General features: G+C 50.6%; 2 protein-coding genes and 1 long non-coding RNA gene across 5 annotated transcripts in view; 2 read left to right on the forward strand and 1 right to left on the reverse strand.

The window, feature by feature from the left end:
* PITPNA (phosphatidylinositol transfer protein alpha) overlaps window positions 1-3132 on the forward strand; it is a 38287-nt gene extending 35155 nt beyond the window's left edge. Inside the window, exon 12 of the mRNA XM_071210404.1 lies at window positions 672-3132. The gene's annotated coding sequence lies outside the window, so the exon portion shown is untranslated. The remainder of the gene's footprint in view (window positions 1-671) is intronic.
* Window positions 2254-3994, reverse strand: LOC131274833 (uncharacterized). The gene is made up of 2 exons (XR_009182150.2): window positions 3570-3994; window positions 2254-2602 (listed from the first exon to the last, which is right to left on the reverse strand). It is a non-coding gene; the product is annotated as an uncharacterized lncRNA (long non-coding RNA).
* INPP5K (inositol polyphosphate-5-phosphatase K) lies at window positions 3780-22366 on the forward strand. 3 transcript variants are annotated; one of them, XR_002795216.3, is made up of 12 exons: window positions 3780-4247; window positions 6310-6417; window positions 6749-6857; window positions 9926-10042; window positions 10353-10528; window positions 11053-11164; window positions 11899-12008; window positions 19128-19314; window positions 20150-20295; window positions 20523-20606; window positions 20777-20881; window positions 21069-22366. XR_002795216.3 is itself a non-coding variant. In XM_004483770.5 (12 exons), exons 1-12 carry the CDS (start codon window positions 4195-4197, stop codon window positions 21126-21128), a joined length of 1359 nt encoding a protein of 452 aa, XP_004483827.1. In that variant the 5' UTR covers window positions 3780-4194; the 3' UTR covers window positions 21129-22366. The 3 variants fall into 3 exon arrangements, 2 of the variants coding, with proteins under 2 accessions (XP_004483827.1, XP_004483828.1); XM_004483770.5 differs by having other exon boundaries at window positions 20150-20287; XM_004483771.5 differs by having other exon boundaries at window positions 4035-4247; window positions 6756-6857; window positions 20150-20287.
* The last annotated feature ends 134 nt before the right edge of the window (window positions 22367-22500 follow it).

The following is a 22500-nucleotide window of genomic DNA, read 5'->3' on the forward strand; positions in this document are numbered from 1 at the left end:
TTCCCTATACTCCCCATGACAGAACTAGTTCCCAAATGCTGGCATTCCCTGCCCTTCCCCTGGAAAGCTTACTGGCCAGACAGCTTTCCCTAGCATTGATTATTGTTTCTGGAACTTTATTGCCTTCCTCTAATATATCCCTGATCCCATACTGAGTAGCAGTCTTCATCAGAGGGGGCATCTTTTCAGGGCTTAGGACAGCGTTTCTTCTCAGGTCCTAGGGCCAGGATGAGATTTGTTCATGCTGTTACTCTTCCCCAAGCCCCTTCCTCCCATTGGCTCCCCAGGGTTGGTTTACCAGTGCCCGGGACTCTAGACTTGCTATTATTCCAGGAGCTCACAGTGATCTTGGTCACAGAATGAAAAACCTGGCCCTGCTCTCTGTCAGGGTCTAAGAGAAGATTACTTTATCAAACACTGGCTGTCCTCAAGCACTAAGAAGCTAAGGGGGGCCTCCAGCATCCTCTCCCTGTCCCATAATCTGGGAGATAGAAGTGTCGGATTAAGAAGATTGTCACAATGCCAGCCTCTCAGTCACTGCTTGGCCTCAAGGGTCCTCCCTCCCCCCATCTCCCCACTGACTGGCATCCTTCCTCCTGAAATTCCATTAAAGATGACTTACAGTGTGTGTCTATTTTACCGTTTTCTTAATAATTGTATTTCTCTTCTAGTTTTGCAAGACATTGGTCAACAGGAAGGCCCAGCAGCTCCACCCTCCCGAATGACAGACCATCTTTGGACGCAGCCTTTCTGTGCCCATTCTTCAAGCAACTTTCAGTCCCTTACTGTAGCAAATTCTAGATGCCCTTTAATATTGTGAACAAGTAGATCTGGTATTATGAAGCTGTGTGTGCGGGAGCCTGCTCCTCGGAGATGTGTGGCATGGAGGCCACTGGATTTACAGCTCCTGCCTCTCTCTCCATTATGTTCTGACCCACTTCTGTGTGTGCTCCATGCCCAACTTTATTTCCAAGTGACATTTTTAGTCGTTCGAAATAGCTGCCTTTTGTGATGTGGTGATTTCAATTTGTTTTCAACCTTGGGATAAATTGAGTGTTTTGCCTCCTGGGCAGATCTTCATAATTTTGAGTGTTGACCTGGGGAGAGGGGATGAGTTAGAAATGCAGTTTTTTCCGCCATTTTCACGGAATAGCAGTGTGGCTTCATAACTCTTGACCTCTGTTCCTGGTGATCCATTGTTAGGAGGTTCTTGAAACCAGGGAGGCACTCAAGGCCCAGCCAGTCTCTTAAGAAAATTTAACATGAATAATCCCAGCCCTGACAATGTATCTCTGGTCACTATTCTTAGAAACACCTAAGGCTTCTCGGCCCTCCTGCCCACGCTGTCTCAGTCTCTCAGCAGAGCCCCATACAGTTCCCCATTTGGAGGGACTGGTCCAGCATGGCCCTTAGAATTGAGTCTGTCACATATATACTTACCAGCCTGATCCCCTGAGGAGCTCGGTATGTCCCTGCTCCTGGTCCCTTTTGGGTTGGTGCTGCCACTCAGCAATAATCCTTTTCTCTCTGCTTTCTTAGATCCTTGTCCTCTGTCTTTGAGGCTGGTTAGGTATGAAGAGCCCTTATCTTCTCATGCTGCACACATGAGCATGCAAAAAGCTTCCTTCCCAGCAGAACATGTTCCCTCTTGTCTTCAGGGGTGCTGGAAAGGAATTTGGGGATCAAGGACTCGATGTATCCTGTCCCCACACGGAGTTCTGTCCTGGACAATCAAGTGCAAGTAGTGATTGTACTACACCAGAGTAGGCTGGTGAGAAAGTCCAGGTTCAGGCAAATGGAAACTGCTGAGGGGTCCATAATTTCCTACAACTTGGCAGAACCTGAGTATGCCCTATAATGCAACCTGACATTTCTCTCCCAAGCCTCGGGAAGTGTGTTGATCTGAGTATGCATTGATCCAAGCCAGTGCTAGCCTAATGAGAGAGACCGAATCTCTGTTAGGGGAGCAAGAAGTAGAATGGGATGATTTATCCTTATGCTTTTGTAGTTTGCTTTGCCTTACTCATTTCTAAGTGCAATAAGGGAGTGTCTGACAGGATCACACTTGTGACACCCTGATGGATGCTTTCCTGTGGTCCTCCCAGAGCAAGCGTTGACAGGCTCAGACCTCTCAAGCTGGTCAGCTTTGACCTTCATTGAAGTCCCTTTGGGACCATGATATGTCCTTTTACAGACACCTTCCTTTCTATTGGTCTCCTCACCTTGTGGGGTCTATAAGTTATTGCATTTCAGTTGGTTATTAGTATTTATTTGACTGGAAAAGTTGAAGAAGAGGCATTCCTACTGGAGAAAAATGTAAATGTGTTCCTGTTTTGACTCTTACATTTGTGCTTAAAGATTTCCCTTCTTCATTCATCAACTAAACAAAGTCTAGAAGTGGGTTATCCTGGGAAAAACAAACTGATATTCAAAGCAGACAGTTGTTTATGCGGTTTGAGGGTCAGCAGATGTTAGTGCCCTTCCTTCAGCTCTGCTTAAGATCCAGGAATATTCCTTCAGCTGGTGGTGGGGGGCGGGGGACATTTTCTTCATCTGACTTTTCTCTGGCTTCTCCCACCTCCACATATTGCCCCAGTTTGACCTGAAATAAAAGTATCATCGTGAGCTGAACTCATAAAGATAGAGGAAGGAGGACCCCGGTCCATTTCACCCCCATGGATGGTGTTGCTGCTGGGCAACAGTGTTGGCTTCTTTTAAATACCCCCTTCCCTCCTCACCTGCCTCCCAAACTGACTAGGACTCAGGGGGGGTTGGCTCTGAGGATGTGCCATGCCCTTTCTCCAACCAGCTGCTTCCATTAGATTTCCCAAGACATGGTCCCAACTGGAAGCAGCAGTGCCTCTGTAGGAGGGATACTGGGCTCAGTCTTCGCATGGAGGTCAGGGACAGGGTCAGTATTGGGGGCATGTGTGTATCTTCCCAAGTTCTCTCAGTCCCTGCTGGGACTCCCTGACTTTTTTTGGTTGGTTCCTAGTGGCACTTCTTTTACAAAATACACTTTGTAGAACTGATTAGAATACCTTGTTTATTTAATGTGAGTTTGTGCCTTTTTGTCTGAATCTTCCAATACAGGTATATTGGGGTAAAAAGTCTAATAAAATCTTAGACAGCTTTCTGGAGTCCAGCATCAATTTACTTACGCAAATAGATATCTGAATGTAATATAACCATAATTTCCTATTTGCCTTTGTCTTCCCTTCTCTTCACATCTTACTGTCCTTCCCACCCCTATCAAGCTTAACATTTATAGTATAAGTTCTTAATCTGTTTTGGGAAGGGGGTGGGGTTGGGGGCTTGTGAACCACTTGAAGCTTAACTATAAAATTTAGTGTGCATTTTTCTGAGGAACCTCATGGTTCCCATCATGCTATGTCTATTCCCTAAAAACAAAACATTGATTTGAAGGAAATATTTTTCATTGGAACCCCCAAAACGCCCCACTTGTAATAGGTAATCCAATGGCTTTGAAAAGCGTTAACACTTCCAAGTGTGAGCAGAGAAGAACTCCGATGACCACATGAAAGGGTTGTGATTAATTGGGAAATTACCTGTGAGACTGGGTTACACGCAGGATGGTGCCCACACAGGCCCCGACCTTTGCCCTTTGGATCTCTGGGTATTGGAAAGCCCGAGAGAAGGGAGCGCAGGGGTCCGAGACCTTGGATTCATCTTTCGTAAAATAAGCCAGGCAGCCTCGAAAACTTGGGCAGAGGCGGGTCGAGGAAACACGAGTGGTCGTGGCGGTCGCTTCCGCCGGAAGACAATCGCTCCCGGCCAGCCTTGCGCACGGCATCCTGGAAGCCGCCAGTAACCGAGATCGGTACGCACCGGGCGGCGGCGGCTACCACACCCGCCCGCCTGTCGCGGTAGTGCTGCTACGTGCTGTGATGACAAGAAGGCGTGTCTCTGACTTACCACGATCCCCTAAGCCTCTCATCAACCTTTCACCGTTTCGCGCTCCCTGGAGAGGCCCGCCTCTTCCCCCGAGCCGCGCCATCCAGAACCCTCGGTGCGCTCTAGGCCGGCCTCTTACGGAAGCCGAGGTGGAGGGTCTGAAGCCGGAAGAAAAACAATCCAGCGAGCGTTGTCTGGACCTGAGGTCCGAGGGGTAGATCCGGACAGGATTGGCTGAGGTGGGGAGACAGGAGCCCGCCGGGCTTCTTCGTGGGGACGATGGCGGCCGAAGACCTGCAAAAGCCGATCGAGTCTAGTGCCAGGAAGCTCAGGTGAGGAAGACGGCGGCGGGCAAGCCGGCCAGCTCGGGCGGGGTCACTTTCTCCGACCCAGTCGGGACTGTGGGTCTTGGGGCGGAACCAAACTGGGAGAGAAAGGGCCAGGTGTACATGCTTCCCTCTGATTCAGAGGCAGCCTGACCCAGGCACCTTCCCACCCGATCTCCCAATGGATAAAACGGCCCCCCAAATTCTCCAAGGCCAATGTCGAGGGACCTTTATGTTGGACCCGAGCTCCACGCCCACTTTAAAGTGAGGTCGCCGAGCTTTTTCCTACTGGGGCCCCCAAGCAGGTGCCCCAGTTGGTCTCAGGAGCAGGGGTACTTAAGGGGTCCATGAGCTTGTATTGAAATTCAAAAAAGCATTATTCTTGTGGGGACGTGTTGGTGCGGGTGTGATATATTTATTAAATAATACACAGTGTAGTGTGGACTTAGTAAAGGGTCCGTGGTTTTCACCTGACTGGCAAAGGGGTCCGTGGAACAAAAAAGGTTAAGAATCCCTGCTCTGGAGGATCAGCAGCCGCGTTGGGTTGTTTGACGTTAAAGATAGTAAGACATTCTCCCCCAAGCACTAGAGCAGAAATTTTGTCCCTACTTTTGATCAGCAGATCTATCATGGGGTCTGCCTGATCCCATTGTGACCTCTTGAAATCTGAAATCAGATTTAGATAAGATCCTTTAGTGAGGTATGGTCCCATGCCTGCTCTTTAAAGGAACAACATTAATCACCAACTTAGTGCAGATCACGATGCAAGGATTTGCTGCTAAATCATGAGTCCTGAAAGTAGGGGCAAAATGTCCCAATTTTTGCTCCATCCATTAAGAACAGCTCTTGGAAATACAAGGAGACTGAGTAAAAGGACTGCCCTCCTTAATCCCCTGTTGGACGGCAGGGGGAGATCGTAAACAAATGAAGCACTTACTCTCTGGCTGAGTGCCTGGGAAGGTGGGTCTTGTTCTGTTTTGTTTACGTTTTTAGGGTGGGGCAGGAGGTTCCTTTAAACAGGCCTAGGATTTCTGCAAGTCCTGCTTTTAAGAACAAGGTCTGATGGAGATGTCCAAAGTCCAGAGAACATTCTGTCCTTTTCTCCCCATCTCCCACCCTCCTGTACTCTCTCCCATTATAGGTCTTCACCTGCTTCAGGAAACTCCCGGTGTGGACATTCCTGGAATCACACAGGCTTGGCGGCTCTTCTTGGTACTGGCAGGGTTTGCAGCCCCTGCCTGCTCAGTATCCAACACAGTCTGGGGCTTCCGTGGTGTGTTTCTGGGACAATTTAGTTGAAGAGATCTCCAAGTCTCCTCTTTTTGCTCACCCTCTAAAAAGATCCAGAGCTGCTGATTTAGTGCTGTTGCTTCCCTAGGGCACATATGAAGCTGAAGCAGAGAAAGTTATCTAACTGATGACTTCCCCAAAGAGGGTAGGCTTTTGGAAGAGGTTTTGAGAAACCTGTTCCTTAGGCTTCCTGAAGTGCTTGACAGAGTTGATTGAGCCCTAGGGATGTTAGAAAGGAGTAAGGGAGGGAATGTGGGTGGTATCTTTGTTTCGTAATTTCCCTATCCTTGTACTGCCCCTAGGTTGAGAAATGGTATGGGAAATTCCACACTGAGCCATAGATGTTTGCTGAGGTTTGGATGGATGTTAGAGTTGTTGGAATTCCTGGATAGCCAGCCCATCCCCACCCCTTCCCTTGCCTGACTCAGAAACCTTTGGAGGAGCAGATGTAGCTCAAGTGGTTGAGCGCCTGCTTACCATGGTCTTGGATTCAATCCCTGGTACCGCCTTAAAAAAAAAAAAAAAAGACAAACCTTTGGGTTCCCTTTGGCATTTCTACTAGTGTAAGCAACACCAGTCCTGCCAGGTGTGGGCACTGTGGGCCTCCTTGCTTCATTGGACAAAAGTGAAGATGAGGGACTTCAAATATAGAAACTCGCATTTCCCTTTCTGAATTGATTGGATAGTGGTGCTGCCGTTAGCAGGCCTAGACCTCTTCCACTGAACTGGACAAGGTTTTATTCTCCCTCCATGACTTCCCTTTGCATCCCTTCCACAGCATACATGTTGTGACATGGAATGTGGCCTCTGCAGCACCCCCTCCAGACCTCAATGACTTGCTTCAGCAGAACAACCAGAACCTGAATCTGGACATATATATCATTGGGTAGGTGTCAGCAGGTCCCCTTCAGCCATCCCTATATCTGAGATCAGGTAAGTCTGAGCAGTCCCACATTGTCCTTCTCGGGAACCACTGTAATTTGTCCTCTCTCACTGGAGTCTGAAGGCTGGGCGCTTTCAGCCTACATGGGGCCAGTCCAGTGTCTCTTGCCCTGGATCAGCAATGGTAGGGAGTTGGAGACCAACAGGCAGGGGAGGGAGAGATCATGGTCACGAGAACCCAGGGCTTGAGAGTCTGGTGAGGGCAGTACTAAGTATCTGTGGCAGAGGCACACCCCTCCAGGCCAGGGGTAGAGCCTCTGACCTGGGATGGTCAGTTTGCAGGAAATGAACTGTGGGATCATGAGCCTCCTTTCTGACACTGCCTTTGAAGACCCATGGAGCAGTTTCTTCATGGATGTGCTTTCCCCTCTGAGCTTCATCAAGGTAACTCACAAGTTCATGGGTGATTGAAAAATGTGCCCCGCCTCTTGTAACAAGCCCCAGCTGTTTGATCTGATATGTTTTTCTTGCCCCCATTCAGGCTTTCAGTCTGATCCCCAGTTACTTAAAGGTTTAAACCTCCAAGGCACTGGGTCTCCTGGGACTTTTGCCTGCCTTGTTGCTTTCCAAAGGTAGCTGGAGCTGGGCTGGCACCCCAGGGGTTAGTTTAACACCTTGGTATTTTTCAGCTTGGGGGAATTCCCTAGGGAAGACACAGCACGGCTTGTTAACTCTGCAGTGCCTACCTCACCTCCAGTCTGCAATCCCTGAGTGTAATAAACAATGGCTACCTTTTGTCAAGTGCTGACTTTGTGTTCAGCATAAGTAAGCTCTTTATATACATTATTTAAAAATTGTAACCCTCTTGAAATATGGGTATTTTACAACTAAAACCAAGATGCAGAGAGATTGCCTCCCCACAAGGTCACACAGGCTATCTGGGATTTGAATCCAGATCTTTCAGACTTTGTGATTATTAAGCTCTAAGGCTGGCGGGTAGTCAATGGCTAGCTTGCTGGTATCAGAGCTTGTCCTCTGGTCATCAAGGATATGTACCTCAAATCCCCAGGGTCTTGGGATTTGGGGAGGGGAGATAGGTATGGAGGAAAAGGTTCTCAGGCTGAGGGAGCAGGATACTCTGTAGAGTCTTGAGGCTACAGACTCCACAGGAAGGCTCTAGATTGCTAGATCTTCACTGTTTCTGCCCAGCACACTCTTATTTACAGCACGCAGTGCTTCTTAGAAACACCAGAATCCCCTCTTCCCTCTCCTGAGTGACTTGACTGGGTTTCTTCTGACCCACACAGAATAATTCTGTTACCCTAGATAGCCTGAGAGTGCTGGGGCCAGTGCTGTGTGCCCTTCTGAGGAGGGAATACAGGTTTGGTCCTGCTGCTGAAGCTAGAAAATGCCGGCCCCCGAGCCCTGGGCTCCCTCCAAGTCTAACACAGAAGCCTCTTCCTGCAGTCTTGGAGCTGGGTCCTCTTACCACCCACTCCCTTCCCAAAGCTGCAGTCTCCCTTGTGCTTCAGCTGACTGGCAAAGGATTGGTAGAACGGAATCCAGCCAAGGAAATTAGCTCAGCTTATGGTGGGGATACAACCCATTCTACCCATTCAGGCCCCCGAGGTTGGGAGGCCACCTGAGATCTTGGAACCCAGAGCGGATGCCCCTCTGTCCCGCAGCCAAGAACTGGGGTGGAGGGGAGAGTCCTGTTGGCAGCCTATTCCTTGGGTGGGGAGTTGCCAGCCATAGGCGAGAGGCCTGAGGCTTATTCCCTTAGCCTGTTCCCAGCCACCTCCCTCCAATCCCTTCCTTAGCTCCTCCTACTTCATTTCCTCTTCCCCTAGAAGTCTCCTGCCTTTCCCCACAGTCCCACCCTCACTTCCAGTTTAGCTTTGCCCTGCCCTGACCCCATCCTCCACCCCACTTTCTTGCTGCTTAACAAAGTAGACTGGTACCTTTGTGGTAGAATGCAGTAGCCCAAACCTGCTGCATGATTTAGATTAGCTGGATAGCTTGAATCTCTTCCGGATCTTTATCAGTTCCTGGCTCCTGTCCTGACCCTGGGAGTCAGTCCTTCACATTCCACACCTCCTCGCCATGCTTCCATCGTCAATAAGTGCCTGTGAATGGGAGAGAGGGAGCACTGGGGAGGAAGCATCGAGGATACAGTTGAAATAATCTCTTCCCAACCTTAGGTTCTTAAGCCTCCCTCACTCAGGACTGGGGTTGGGGTTCCCCCTGCTTTGACTTCTCTCCTGTGCCAGGGCTTCCGGCCTGTGGGATCAAGTTTCATAATTCCTGGAAGGCCCAGTACACATTCCCCACCCGGGGATTTCCTCCTTGGCCTCTGCACCTCATGCTCCAGAAACAGCTACTTGAGTGGTGGATGTAGACAGCCTGGTCCTGAGAGTCAGCCGCTGCCTCGGCCCATTCCCACCCCAGCCCCCATGGACTCAGATGGCTGGAATTTTGTCAGTCCTCATCCTTTGCTGTCACTATCCAGATAGTCCTACCAGTCAGTTCCTGGACCCTCTGAGCCTCAGTTCCCTCACCTGTGAAGTGGGAGCAGTGATTACTTACAGCTTGTGTGAGAATGAGATGAAATAGTGTATGCAGAGCATTTCAGTAATGATAGCTGTTCTCCCCAACCTGTGGGCCTGTGTCCTCTACTCACTGTCCTTACGTCTGTGTTTCCTTCATGGACATTCAGCCAACTACAGGCTGATGGGGAGAGGGACATATGAAGTATATAATTTGGTGTATTTATATATATACACAGACACATACACACACCCCCAGTGTTACTCTCTAAGCCAAATCAAGATATAGAAAGCTCCCTTATGTTCCTACCCTGCATTTACTTTTTTTCCCTTTTTTATCAAATCCGTTTTATTGATATATATTAATAAAACATACAATTTATTTTATTTTTATTATTATTATTGAAATAATGAAAATGCTCTAATAATGATTGAAGTATTGAATGCACAACTATGTGATTATACCAGATACCATTGATTGTACAGTTTGGATGGATTGTATTTACTTTTAAGAATCCTGAAGCCTAAAAGTCATAGCTGCCAGTTAACCTACAACATCTGAGATAGATGTTACTCCTGCTCTGTCAATGAGAAAATAGTCTGAGACTTGCCCAGTAACCAATACTTAGAGTCAGAACAGGATTTGAACCCAGATCTGACTAACATCAAAGCTAGTGCCCCTCGCCCCTATCCTTGTAGCCACACTGTTTTCTGAGGCCCTGCCAGCGGGCCCGAATGCCAGAGTGTCTCAGGAGAGCAGGCAGGGAGAAGCACCCCTTAGGCATGTGTGGGCAGAAACCCAGGAGCAGAAACAGAAACCTGCTCACTTCCCAGAATGCAGCTGAGAGGAGGAAAGGAAAGGAGTAAAACTCTGAGATTCAGACCAGAGACCCTGGAGCTGGGCTTTGTGTGCATCTCAGGGCTCTCCAGAGACAAAATGCATCACCACTGTCCCCTTTCCTGCAGGTCTCCTGTGTGCGCATGCAGGGGCTCCTGCTACTGGTCTTTGCCAAGCTTCAGCATCTGCCCTTTATCCAGATCCTCTCTACCAAATCCACCCCCACTGGCCTCTTTGGGTACTGGGTAAGATCTGAGCTGTTGTCTGAGTCGGGCTGGGAAGGTCTGGGAGTTCTAGAGCTGGGCAAATGAAGAGGGAAATGAATCTGAGCACCCTGCCCTCCACTCACTGTCCCTCCTCAAGGGATCTTCGTACCCCGAGTCCTCGGGCTGGGTGAGCTGGTCTGTGTGGTTGGAGAGATTACCTTGGGAAACTGTATCTGGCCCCGGGGGGTTCTGGTGGAGGTGAGACTATCTCCCTTCAGGCCTGGGATGGGAAAAGAGGTCTGTCCAACCCAGAGCAGCTTGCCACCCTCCTACCCACCTCTCCTACCAGGGAAACAAGGGGGGCGTCAACATCTGCCTGAAGCTTTATGGCTACTACGTCAGCATCATCAACTGCCACCTGCCCCCCCACTTGGCCAACAATGACCAGCGGCTGGAGCACTTTGACCGGATCCTAGAGATGCAGAATTTCGAGGGGCAGGATATCCCCAACATCCTGGACCATGAGTGAGGGTGGTGCTGCAAACACTCCCTGCCCTCTCCCCCATGCCACTCCAAGCTAGCGTCCTCTGCCTGGTCCCTGCTCCCCATCCACAGTCGTGCTCCTTCTCCCTTCCTCTCCCAGACCTTTCTTTGATGACACATCCATGCCACCAGCTAGTTCTGCCTACTTGAGGTTTGGAAACCACCCCCTTTTCTGGCCCCTCTGTCCTGCCTAGAAACTCGACAGTCCTAAACATCCCAGGTTAAGAATCTTGAAACAGCAAGGCTGTTTCTTGGCCTTTCCTGGTAGCCAGTTGAGGGAGAGGAAAGAAGGTCTAGAACTTGCTCTGTATTTGCCACATGCCCCTCTGAGCTGGTCTCTTGGGCTTGGCTTCACCTGATCTCTTAACCTCTGGCTTCTCACCTGCACCCTAGAGCTTTTCACTCCCAGTAGCCCCTAGATTGAGCAGGCCTGAGCCACCTGTTGCTCCTCCCACCCCCTCTGATTTCATCACAAACCCTCAGGCTGCCCTCCTTTCTTTCTGAAGCCTCATTCTCTGGTTCGGGGACATGAACTTCCGGATTGAGGACTTTGGGTTGCACTTTGTTCGGGAATCCATTAAAAGTCGTCGCTACAGTGACCTGTGGGAGAAGGATCAGGTATCAAGTGAGGGGAGGGGCCAGAGGGGTGACCTAAATCCATGGTGGTGGTCCAGAGGTGTTGCTCCCGTTCCCTAATGGCTGTTCTCTATCCCCAAGCCTCAGAAGTCTCTGTTCCCAGGCGGGGAGGAATGTTGCAGGGATTCACGCCTGGGGCTGGGGCAACCAATCCTGTCAGTGCTGGGCCCTCACCTGGAGCATCTGGGTTGCAGTCACTGGGTGTGCTTTAGAATAGGGAGCCAGGCAGGCATTTGGGTCCCTACCTCCTCATCTTCTGCCCCCCTGCCTTCAAACAGCCAATTGCCAGGTTCTGGAACTGTTAAGGGAGCCTCTCCCTGTTGTCTTTCCCATCCTCAGGCTTGTTTGCCTCCTGGAGAATGAGCTACCATCCCTTTGGGGTTCCCTGGCTACCCCTGCATCCCCTCTGATACATGCCTGCTAGTGGCTCACAGAGAGACGGAATTCAAAGCCTGGTCTCTGTAGTCCCAGGACTGGAAAGTGGCAGGCAGTGGCCTCCCCTGGGAATATGGGGTAATGTTTCCAAAAGGACTCAACTGCTCTCCTGGACAGGGCTTTAGGGGATGAGATTCCCCGCGGGGCACTAAAAAAGTGGAATGGTGCGCCATGCCTCTTGCTCCACTCCTAATGGCATGGACAGATCCCCTGCTTAGAGAGTACTGCTGGGCCATTGGGTTGGGATTATTGGGCGATGGGGACTGTGCCTTTCTCTACAGCTCGTGATTACCAAAAGACGCGACCTGCTGCTCCGGGAGTTTCAGGAAGGCCCCCTGCTCTTCCCGCCCACCTACAAGTTCGATAGGAACTCTGACAACTATGATACCAGGTGAGGAGGCCCCACTGGGAGAGGATCAGCCTGGCACGGATCTGGAATTAGCCTCTGGGGAGGAAAGTGACATGCTTAAGATGAGGGGCCAGGCAGCTCAGAAAGTCAGGTTGTGCTGGTCCTGGTGGCAGTGGGAGCTGCCTCAGAATAGAAGTGTCAGGGAGGCAGGAATAGAAACAGCCATCGGCTCTCAGGAGCAGTGTCTGCAGGCACGGCTGTGGGGGCTGACCCAGATTGTCCCCAGAGCAGGCAAGGCGGGAGCCAGTGCTGGCAAGCACAGGGCAGGAGGGGGCTGTCTGGCCAGAGGAAGGGCTGGAGGCAGCTGACTCCTGACTTCGAGGGACTGTACGTAGGCATTCTGGGAACCCTCACTCTCACTTCCTAGTGCTTTCAGGGGCAGAAAGTTAAGCTCAGCCAGTTAATGGGAGCAAGTACCCCTGTCCTGGCCTGTCAGTGGCTCAGGACTGTGTGATACTATGAAATGGTCGTCAGGGAGGAATTTCCTGGGGAACAGTACAGAGACAGCGCATCTAGTAGTTAGAAGCACAGCTCTGCTCCTCATCAGCTGTACGACCTTGACAAAGTCCTTACGCCTCAATTTTGTCACCTGTAAAATGGGGAATGATAACAAGTACCCACTTCCTGGGGTTGAGGCTTGAATGGCACCTTGCTTAGGCTTGGCCCAGGCCTGGCCCCCAGTGTGCACTCAATGGTAACTCCTGTTGTTATTTTTAGATTCATGTCTTTAGGTGGTAGTTTTACTGAACACTTTTCTAAGAAGCTCAGAAGGGGCCAGGTAACCACGATAACCTGGGGCTTAGGCAAGAGGCTAAAGAAGCTCTGGCAACAGGTCCCTGACCCAATTTAGGATAAGGACCATAGTTTCTTTGAAGAAATTTTGAGCTGTACTACTTTTTGTTTCACCTGGGCCAGCCTAGGTCTCTGGATATTTAGGGGTAAGTAGGTATCTCTCTAGCCTGGCCAAGACAAGTAGTAGAACTGCATTCCCAGTGCTGAGAGTGGTATGGCAGAACAAAAATGTCCCCATCAAGGAAGGGCCAAGAGGGAGCCATTGCAGGAGTGTGGAGCAAGACAGATTGAGGTCACAGCCAGGGCAGTCTGCATAAGAAGAGGCAGTAAACACTGGAGACAGGGCCCAGCCCGGGCAACGGAGCAGGCAGGAAAAGAGGTAAGAGGGCAGGCTCTGGCCCAAGTCCACAGCTCCAGGAAGATGAAGAAATCCTGACACCAGAGCCATGGGCAGAAAGAGGCTATGGAGGGAACCTGCCATCTGTTGGAAGGGGAGTCATCATGGAAAATGTAAGGCCTTGAAGGGACAGCCTGGGGCCATGAGGGCTGGAACCTTCTACCAGTTGATTTCTAATCCTCTCTTGCCAGCAGAAAGAGAGCTGCTCACAGGCATTGTGGCTAGGTATCCTTTTGCCCTGGAGTATGATAGGGAGACCAGCAGGAGACTGGACAGCCGTTACAAACGGCAAGCTTGTCTGGACTGGAGTTGGCAGAGTCTGACAGTGGGTAGAGGAGCTCAGAGAAGTAAAGAAACTCCCAGGTGGCTTGGCTGGAGTAGGGTTGCTGGGCTCCTACCTGTTCTCTGCACTCTTTGGTCTATAGTGCATTCCTCTAGGCCACAGTGCCTCAAAATTCACAGCCAATCTTGGTGACTACAGCAAAAAAGCAGGCAGGACTGGGACAGCAAATGCTTGCTAAGGGGGAGGCAGATACTTATTTCCGCATAATAGCTCATTGTGACCGGCATCAACCAGCATTTACCACGTGCCAGGCATTGTGCAAGGAACTTTACATGTATCACTTCACTTACCTCTTACCACATTCAGTAGATTTTGTTATTATTGACTTTTTATAAATAAGGAAATTGAGTCTAACGGGGTATCTAAGTAAGATAGCAACAGAGTAAGTGATCAAGCAAGAATCTGAACTCAAGTCTATGTGACTCCAGAAAAGGAGCTTTCAGTATTGTTAGCTCTTGCCTGGAGCCCAGGAAATGAAGGAATGTTTGGGCAGAACAGGGGCATTAGAGGAGGACATCATAACTGAAATATGCCCTGCCAGGGCCAGGGCGCAGAGGCAGCTGGGAGGTTCTGCGGCTGGCAGCACCTGAGCCCCACTTGGAGAACAGAGACATTCCTGCGTAATCATTCTTAGACCTAAGCAACCATCATCTCTGCTAGGAAACCTTCCTTGCCCCTTCCCCTGCCTCACTGCGAGTTCTCCTGCCTCCAAGCCTTGCACACACGATGCTTTTGATGGTGCTGCTGAGACATGGTGTGCCTTTCTTCCCCAGACAGCAGAGAGTAGCCCTGATGTCTGGCCATCCCTGGTATGTAGCACAGTGTCTGCCACGTTTGCTTTGGAAGCCCGAGAGGACAAAAGGAGAAGACTGTATTTAAGGAGCAGCCAGTCTAGTGGGGTGACTCACCCATGGCAAAGAGATTCCAGTAAACACTCTCAAGCCCAGGAGGTGGCCAACAGATGGCTCCCAAAACTCTGCACGAAAGTGCTGAAGGAAATTGGAGCAAATAGTAAGGAGGTGGGCAGCTGAAACCAGGAGGGGTCAGTGAGAGCTGTTGTCAAGGGAAGTGCTTTGAATGAGGCAGCAGAGTTTGACAGAAAGGAGAAGGGCAGGCATTCCAGTCAGTGTGGAGCCTGACCCAGCTAAGAACCTGACCTGTTGCAGCTGGACAGAGGGACTGGGGGTGAACTGTATGCAGGGCATGGTATGCAGCTTTCCCGAGCCACTGCTGCATCCCTGAGCCAAGATGTAATGAGAGACGAGGCCAGCTCCATTACAGGGGAGGGTGGAAGGGCTGGGGCCGGGAAATCCTGTTGGTGTCAGTATTTGGCAATAGGGTTTTGTTACAATCGGCATTATGAACCCAGTTAATCTCTGCTAGGCAATGAGCAGCGGATATTGTGATCAAGTCGAGACTTATGTTCCATCTGTGCCCCAGAGACTTAGTTGCCTGGCATGTTAACCATGGCCCAGAGTTCAGTGAGACACTTAAAAGTGAACCCTTCTACAGGGAGCAAATGGGAAAAATAATTTCAGACCCAGAAATTGAGCACATCATTCCATTTTCTAGAATCTAAGTCAAGATGATCTTGCAGAGCTACTTGGTTTTAATTTTTGAAAGTAGAAAGCATGCTAACATCTTCAGAAGCAGTTCTTGTCCGATATCATGGCCTTTCAGCCAAAAAGCATTCTGGTGATGTGCACTGTTAAATGGTTCTTGCTGCTGTGAACAGATTCCAGACGGGGCAAGCTGGAGGAGAGAGTAGGGTGCTGCAGAAGGAACCCAGGCTCCATAGTTACCAGACCTGGGCACACATCCCGTTTCCACCTGGACAGGGTGACCTCTGAGCTCCAGTGTCCTGTAGAAGGACCTGTAACACAGGATTTTTGGAAGGATTAAAATAGTCTGTGAGGCACCTATCACAGTGCCTGACACACAGAAGGACCCTATTTTTAGCTATTGTTACTAGAAAGGAAGAACTGGGAGAAAATGTGTAATATTTAGTTTATATGCATGCATCTCTGCTCATCTGTTTTTTTTTTTTTGTTTATCAAACATAAGCTCCTTGAGGACCTTGTCAATCTAGTTCAGTGTATCCCCAGTTGCCTGGCGTATATGGGATCAATAAATCTCTGTTGAAAGAATGAACAATGCAGGTATCCGGTGATGAGCCTGGACCAAGGCATGGGAAAGGAGGAAAGAGGGCAGGCTGAGAGGTACTGAGGAAAAAGGAGAGGCAGGACTTAGGGAAGGGTCTCAAGGGACTGCAAGCACAGGCTCTTCACCATAATAGGGAAGTGAGGTGGGGGGGGAGGGGAGAATGCTTTAAAAGAGAATGGTGCATTAGCTTAGGTCGTTACCAAGTTTTAAGCATTGCTAGGTACAAAATGTCCAAGGTAGATTCAGAGTCAGTTAACTGGGATGGAAATACCACATGTAGATGTTCTCTGAACACCACAAGAGTGAAAGGTTGGAAACCACCCAGGCAGCCAACAAGCAGGCGGTGGTTTGGCCAGAGTTACTGCTTCTTGACCACACCCTTGATGCGCCTTAATTTATTTAATTCTCACAATTGCTCTTTAAATCAGTACTCTTTTTTTTTTTTTTTTAAGATTTATTTTATTTCCCTTCCCCCTTCCCTCCCCGCTGACCTCCCGTTGTCTGCTCTCATGTCCATTTGCTGTGTTCGTTCAGCAGCACTGGAAATCTGTGTCTCTCTTTGTTGCGTCATCTTGCTGCATCAGCTCTCTGTGTGTGTGGCACCACTCCTGGGCAGGATGTGCTTTTTTTGTATGGGGGTGGCTGTCCTTGAGGGACGCACTCCTTGCGCATGGGGCTCCCCTACATGGGGACACCCCTGCGTGGCATGGCATTCCTTGCGTGCAGCAGCACTGTGTGTGGGCCAGCTCACCACATGGGCCAGGAGGCCCTGGGTTCGAACCCTGGGCCTACTGTATGGTAGGCGGATGCTCTATCAATTGAGCCACATCTGCTTCCCTAAAGCAGTACTCTTATCACCCCCTCTTACAGTTGAAGAAACTGAGGCTTAGAGAAGTCACTTGCCCAAGGCCACATAGCTCTTAATTAATAGGGCAAAACCTTCTCTCATCTGGTCTGATTCTAGAGTCTAAGTTCACCACGAAGCCATTCTGCCTCCACGGTTAGAATACTATATTGCTGTTGAAGTGATAGAGGTATATGTCAGAAAGGTTTGTTTAAAATGTAATTAAATAAAGCTGAAAACAAAAATAGCATTTCAAACTTATTACAGGATGTGAAACTGTATACATTAAGATCAGATGAACAATTTTTTGAGAAGAGAGATTCAGAGTTCCTCACTGATATGTTGCCTGGGAAATGGAAAATTACGATATAATGTAATTGTATAAATACAGGTATAAAATGCTTTGGAAGCAGAGGGATGAGGTCATAATGACAAAAGCAACATTGGAATTGGGCCCCTCCCAGGTGAAGGGCATTCCAGGCAGCAGAAACTGCAAAAGTCCAGAGGCTTGAAAGACTTACCAGAGTTGGGTAGGTCTGGGGAAGTGGTGGGAGGTGAAGTAGGACAGCGAGGTCAGATTCCTGAGCACCTTGAAAGCCATTCTTGAGGACTCGAACTTAGTTCTGGAGCCAGTGAAGACTCCTTAAAGGAAGTCATCTGATCAGCCTTAATATTCTGTAGGTTCATTCAAGACAAGGGAGCCTATCCAGGGAGGAGGAGCCCAGAAACAGTGACTGTCCTCTCCTCCCTCCATACCACCCTCCCCACCTACTCCAAGACTTGGGGTCAGCGGTCTCCATTTAGGCTCCAGAAGGTCTTAGCGAAAGCCCCAGTAGCTGCTTGGGCAAGGCTGGGTTAGGGGTTAGGGACTTGCTTGTCTTTGGCAACTTCAGTTGCCTAAGAGGAGTAAAGCCCTTTAGTCTCCAGGGGCAGTACAGCCTCTCAGGTTCAACAGGGAAGCTGATAAGTGAACAATAGGCAGGAGGTCTCTCAGGTGACTCTTGAGGCTAAAGAACATAATAACCAATGTCTACTGAGTACGTACTTGGTACCAGACACTGTGCTAGGCATTTTATGTGCTTTATCTCATTTAGTCATCTCAGGCACCCTATGAGGTGTAATTACTATTATAATCCCCATTTTACAGATGAGGAAACTGAGACCAAAGAGAGGTTGGCATGGTGATTAAGAGCGCATGCTCTGGTCCTGCTCCCTGGCCTTGAATCCTGGCTCCACCACTTAATAGCTATGTGACTTTGGGAAAGTTACTTCCCCTCTAAGTCTCAGTTTTGCCACCGGTCAAAAGTGAATGATGGGGGAAGCAGACTTGGCCCAATGGATAGAGCGTCCGCCTACCACATGGGAGGTCCACAGTTCAAACCTTGGGCCCCCTTGACCTGTGTGGATCTGGCCCATGTGCAGTGGTGATGCACATAAGGAGTGCCGTCCCCCCCATGTAGGGGAGCCCCACGCGCAAGGAGTGCCCCCCGTAAGGAGAAGCTGCCCAGTGCGAAGGAAAGTGCAGCCTGCCCAGGAATGGCACCACACACACAGAGAACTGACACAGCAAGATGATGCACCAAAAAGCACAGATTCCCGGTGCCGCTGATAAGGATAGAAGTAGTCACAGAAGAACACACAACAAATGGACACAGAGAGCAGACAACTGGTGGGGAGAAGGGGAGAGAAGTAAAAAAAAATAAAGTAAATCTTAAAAAGAGTGAATGATGGGAAGCAGATGTGGCTCAACTGATAGAGCGTCCACCTACCATATAGGAGATCCAGGGTTCGAACCCAGGGCCTCCTGACCCGTGTGATGAGCTGACCCACGCACAGTGCTGATGTGTGCAAGGAGTGCCATGCCACGCAGGGGTGTCCCCCATGTAGGGGTGCCCCATGTGCAAGGAGTGCACCCTGCAAGGAGAGTGCCCCATGCAAAAAAAGCAACCCACCCAGGAGTGGCACCACCCATGGAGAGCTGACGGGGCAAGATGATGCAACAAAAAGAGACAGATTCCCATGCTGCCTGACGAGCATGCAAGTGGACACAAAAGAACACACCGCGAATGGACACGAGCAAACAACTGGGGGTGGGGTGGAAGGGAAGAGAAATAAAATTTTTAAAAAAAGAGTGAATGATAAGGGTACAGTCTCATGCACACAGTAAGCACTCCATAAATGCTTCTCTTCCCTTGCCCTAAGGTCACGCCTTTAGTAGTGGGGAAGGGAATTTAAGCTCAGGTCTCATGCCAAAATCCAAATCTTCACTTCTTTGATCTGCAGCTTTTGTTCTAGACAAAAGATTTGAGATGGAATGTTTCTGACTGACAGTTTGATTAATAAAAGTGTAGGCTAGACTGAGGGGCCTTGGCTGAGTCTGACAGCGGCCAGCATACTTTGATCCTAATGGGCACTCCTGCCTGTGCCCAGGCTCGTCCTAACTCTGGCCCAAGGGTCACCTGACCGTCTGGTAGACCTTGATGTCGGAGGCCCTAGCAAGCTGGGTTCCTTCCTGCTTTTGTGCTGACTCTTCTCCTTGTTCTTGGTCTCCCTCACCCCCAGTGAGAAAAAACGCAAACCTGCGTGGACCGACCGCATCCTGTGGAGGTTGAAACGGCAGCCCCAGGCTGGTCCCCACCCCTCCAAGCTGCTGGACCCCCACTTCTGCCTGTCTCTGAGGAGCTACGTCAGCCACATGATGTACAGCATCAGTGACCATAAGCCCGTCACCGGCACCTTTGACTTGGAGGTAAACCTCCAGGCTGCCTGGCACTTAGCAGAGGAACAGCCACTTGAGGCCACATCCCCAGACCTTCAGCCCTGGATTCTGATGTCACCTAATCCCTGGGGGAGGCGGGTAGGAGGACATGATTGCCTTTCCTCCCAGGTCAGGTAGCCCAGCTCTTCTTAGGAGCTGTTGATGGCTCTGTCTGTCAAATACGTGTTCAAACCCTTTGTGAATAGGTTTCCATTTCCCCTTGGTACTCTCCCTTGGGGCTGATGAGTTCCATTACATTCATTACCTACTGTGTGTAGTAGGACTTCTTTTTATTTGTCCTAAACTTACCTAGATCGAGTTTCAAAGGAGCTGCCTCCGTCCCTGTATCCTGGCTGCTGGCTGCTCCCTCAGCCTCTGCCTGTTCCCACTGGTCTGTCTGTCCTTCTGCCATTGTGCCCTTATATTGTCCTATAGCTGCTCTCATCAAAGTGCACAGTTGGATCTTGGCCTCTTTGGGTCAGGAACCCTGGAGGCCGAAGAGCAGCTGCCCAGCTTCTTAAACCTCTGAGCAACTCCTCCAGCTTCATTCCTCAGAACTTGGCTCCCCCATTCCCCACCTGGCTCTCAGCCCTGTCTTCCCTGGCAGGACCTAGCCATCCTCTGAAAAGCCTTTGCCTTTTCTCTCTCCATTTGGCCAGCCAAGGTCTGGTGCTTTTTTGGAGCAGCCTAGTGGAGTCCTGTGCCCATCTCCCAGGTGACCCTCCTTCCCCCTGACCCTGACCTGCTGGAAAGACACAGTGAGGGCAGTCTCTTCAGAGGGAGTGCTGCTATGGGATTTCAACCCCCTCCACACCCCTGCATATAGCTGAAATCGTTGATGTCTGCCCCCCTGATCACCCTGATACCTGAGGGCCTGTGGACCATGGAGGACGACATGTTGATCAGCTACTCCTTGACTCCGGACTTCCTCAGCAGCCCCTGGGACTGGATTGGACTGTACAAGGTGACGTGGTGGGTGAGCCAGGGGAATTAATCAGCCCTGGTTTATCCTTCCTGGGACTCACAGGAGCAGGGCACACAGCCCAAGGAGCTACCTACCTCGGGTCCTTGCCTGTCTGGGGCAGGGGGTGGTGGTGAGGGGCCCCCAAGCCCATAAGTGGGACCATCCTCTCCTTAGTACTTGCCGTATGTCCCATATCCTCCCAGACCACTGACTACCCTGATCCCCTCTCCCATAGGTGGGGCTGCGCCACATAAATGACTACGTGTCCTATGTCTGGGTCAGGGACAACCACGTCTCCTACAGTGACGGGCTGAACCAGGTACCTGTGCCCCTTCCTGAGACGGGTGTTCCTCAGCTCCAGCAGGCAGGCTTGCCTCAGCATTTCTCCATCTTCTGGAAGGAACAGATGTCTGGATAACTTGTTCCTGCGAACCGGGTGGGGCCCAGGGTCATGGAGCTGACCCCATTCCTGTCTGTTCTCCCCTGCAGGTATACATCAACACCAGGGATGTCCCTGAGACAGAGGATCAGTTTCTCCTGTGTTATTATAGCAATAGTCTACATTCTGTGGTGGGGATAAGCAAAGCCTTCCAGGTAAGGGATGCTGGTGGAAGGAGTATCACTGGGGATTTGAGCCCACCATGGGGTCCTCCAAGGCCACAGGCCTAGTTGCCAACCAGTCCCCAGGGAGCCCCATCTATTGGAGAATGGGAGTGATGGAAAGGTGTGCAGAAAGGCCTGCTGTTCCCCCTTCTAATCACCACCTGTTTTATCCCTGCAGATCCGGCCCCACTCCTTTTTTGGGGCAGACTCACTGGGTAAATCGCAACCACAGTTCTGAGCCAGGATAAGAATCCAGGGCGGAGGCCAGAGCTGGCAGCCAGCTTTTCTTTACAACTGCCAGGAGCACTGGGGGCCCAGCCTGGCCCCTGAGGAGGCAGCCAAGCCCCCTGCATATACCCACCTCCCAGAGTGAGCTCTAGCCTGCCTCCTTTGCTCTCCAGTCCAGATCTCTAGCATTGGTCACTTAAATACAGTTTTGTCACTGAGATGCAAGTGAAAACAGCTAGTTTGTCAACAGTGAAGACTTGAGGACAGTCCACAGGACGTGGGAAGGACCCTCCAGCCTGCATCGCACTTCTCAACACTCCCTTTCCTCTCTTCCATTCCCACCCAAGCGGGCCTGCCAGGCACATGCCCCATCTGGCACGGGCCTGCATTCTTGTCACACCATCCTGGGCCTCAGGCTGCCTGAGAGGAGGAGATGCTCACATTTGTACAGGCTCTGTGGACTGGTTGGCACAAGCAGTGTCGGGTTTCAGGAGTCTGGGCACCTCACTGCTTGTCCCTTGAGAAATGGGCAGAGGGGCTAGACTCCTGCTGAAAGCAGGAGCAGTATGCTAAGTAGGTGGGATGGAGGGGCCCTTCTACCCAGGCTGTTTGTGGGCAGGATGATGAAGACCCTAATGCTAGCAAGAGCCCCTCCATGTTCTCCCTCCCCTGCATGGAGTCTGACCCAGGCAAGTTCCAGAGCCTGAGCAGAGAGAATTTGGAAAGGACCCAGATGAGCTTCTGCTGGTGGGTCAAGCTCCATGCCTCCCCCTTGCCTTTTGCAAAGGGTGGACAGGTGGTAGAAGAGCTGTGGTCACAGACTTCTCCAGGGGTCCCCCACCCTTGCCAGGAGTCATTGGCCAGAAACTGCTCTCTTCTTTGGATCCCCCTAGCACTTAAAAGTGGGTTCAAGCAGAAGAGAGAACCAGGAATCAGGGCATTTTGGAGAATCTAGTCCTGGGGGTCCAAGGCTAGCATGGACACAGCCTGCCCCTACTCCCACCACTTGCCTCTGGCCAGTAGTGACTCAGTGGCCCTTCTCCCAGGAAAAAAACACCTCAGGGAGCCTGCTCTGTGACTGTTGTGCCCATCCTGCAACCTGAGGCTGAGGTCACCGCCGTAGCTCTACGTTCTTTACTCCACCCCGGGAGTCATGCGTGTCAAGAACTATCCCCCTGGCTTCTAGCAGGCCACAGCTATCTGTTTTGTGTTGGTCACATTGGGAGATAATTACAAACATGGCTTTTACACTCGTGTGTGACTCCTCATGATGGGGATGGGAGGCTGGAGGGTATTCGGGTGGTGGGCTCAGGACTCCTTGCTAGACTCTAGGGACAGGGGCCCTGTAGATCTTGCCTTGAGTCTGTGTCTGAGGTTGGCAG

This window comes from Dasypus novemcinctus, chromosome 21, assembly GCF_030445035.2.
Source record: "Dasypus novemcinctus isolate mDasNov1 chromosome 21, mDasNov1.1.hap2, whole genome shotgun sequence".
Classification (NCBI taxonomy): Eukaryota; Metazoa; Chordata; class Mammalia; order Cingulata; family Dasypodidae; genus Dasypus; species Dasypus novemcinctus.

Coding starts and splice junctions, on each gene's coding strand:
- INPP5K (XM_004483770.5), top strand. CDS start 4,195: ATGGCGGCCGAAGACCTGCAAAAGCCGATCGAGTCTAGTGCCAGGAAG. Junction 6,418..6,748: donor CTGGACATATATATCATTGG/GTAGGTGTCAGC, acceptor TGGGATGGTCAG/TTTGCAGGAAATGAACTGTG. Junction 12,009..19,127: donor TCTGACAACTATGATACCAG/GTGAGGAGGCCC, acceptor CCTCACCCCCAG/TGAGAAAAAACGCAAACCTG.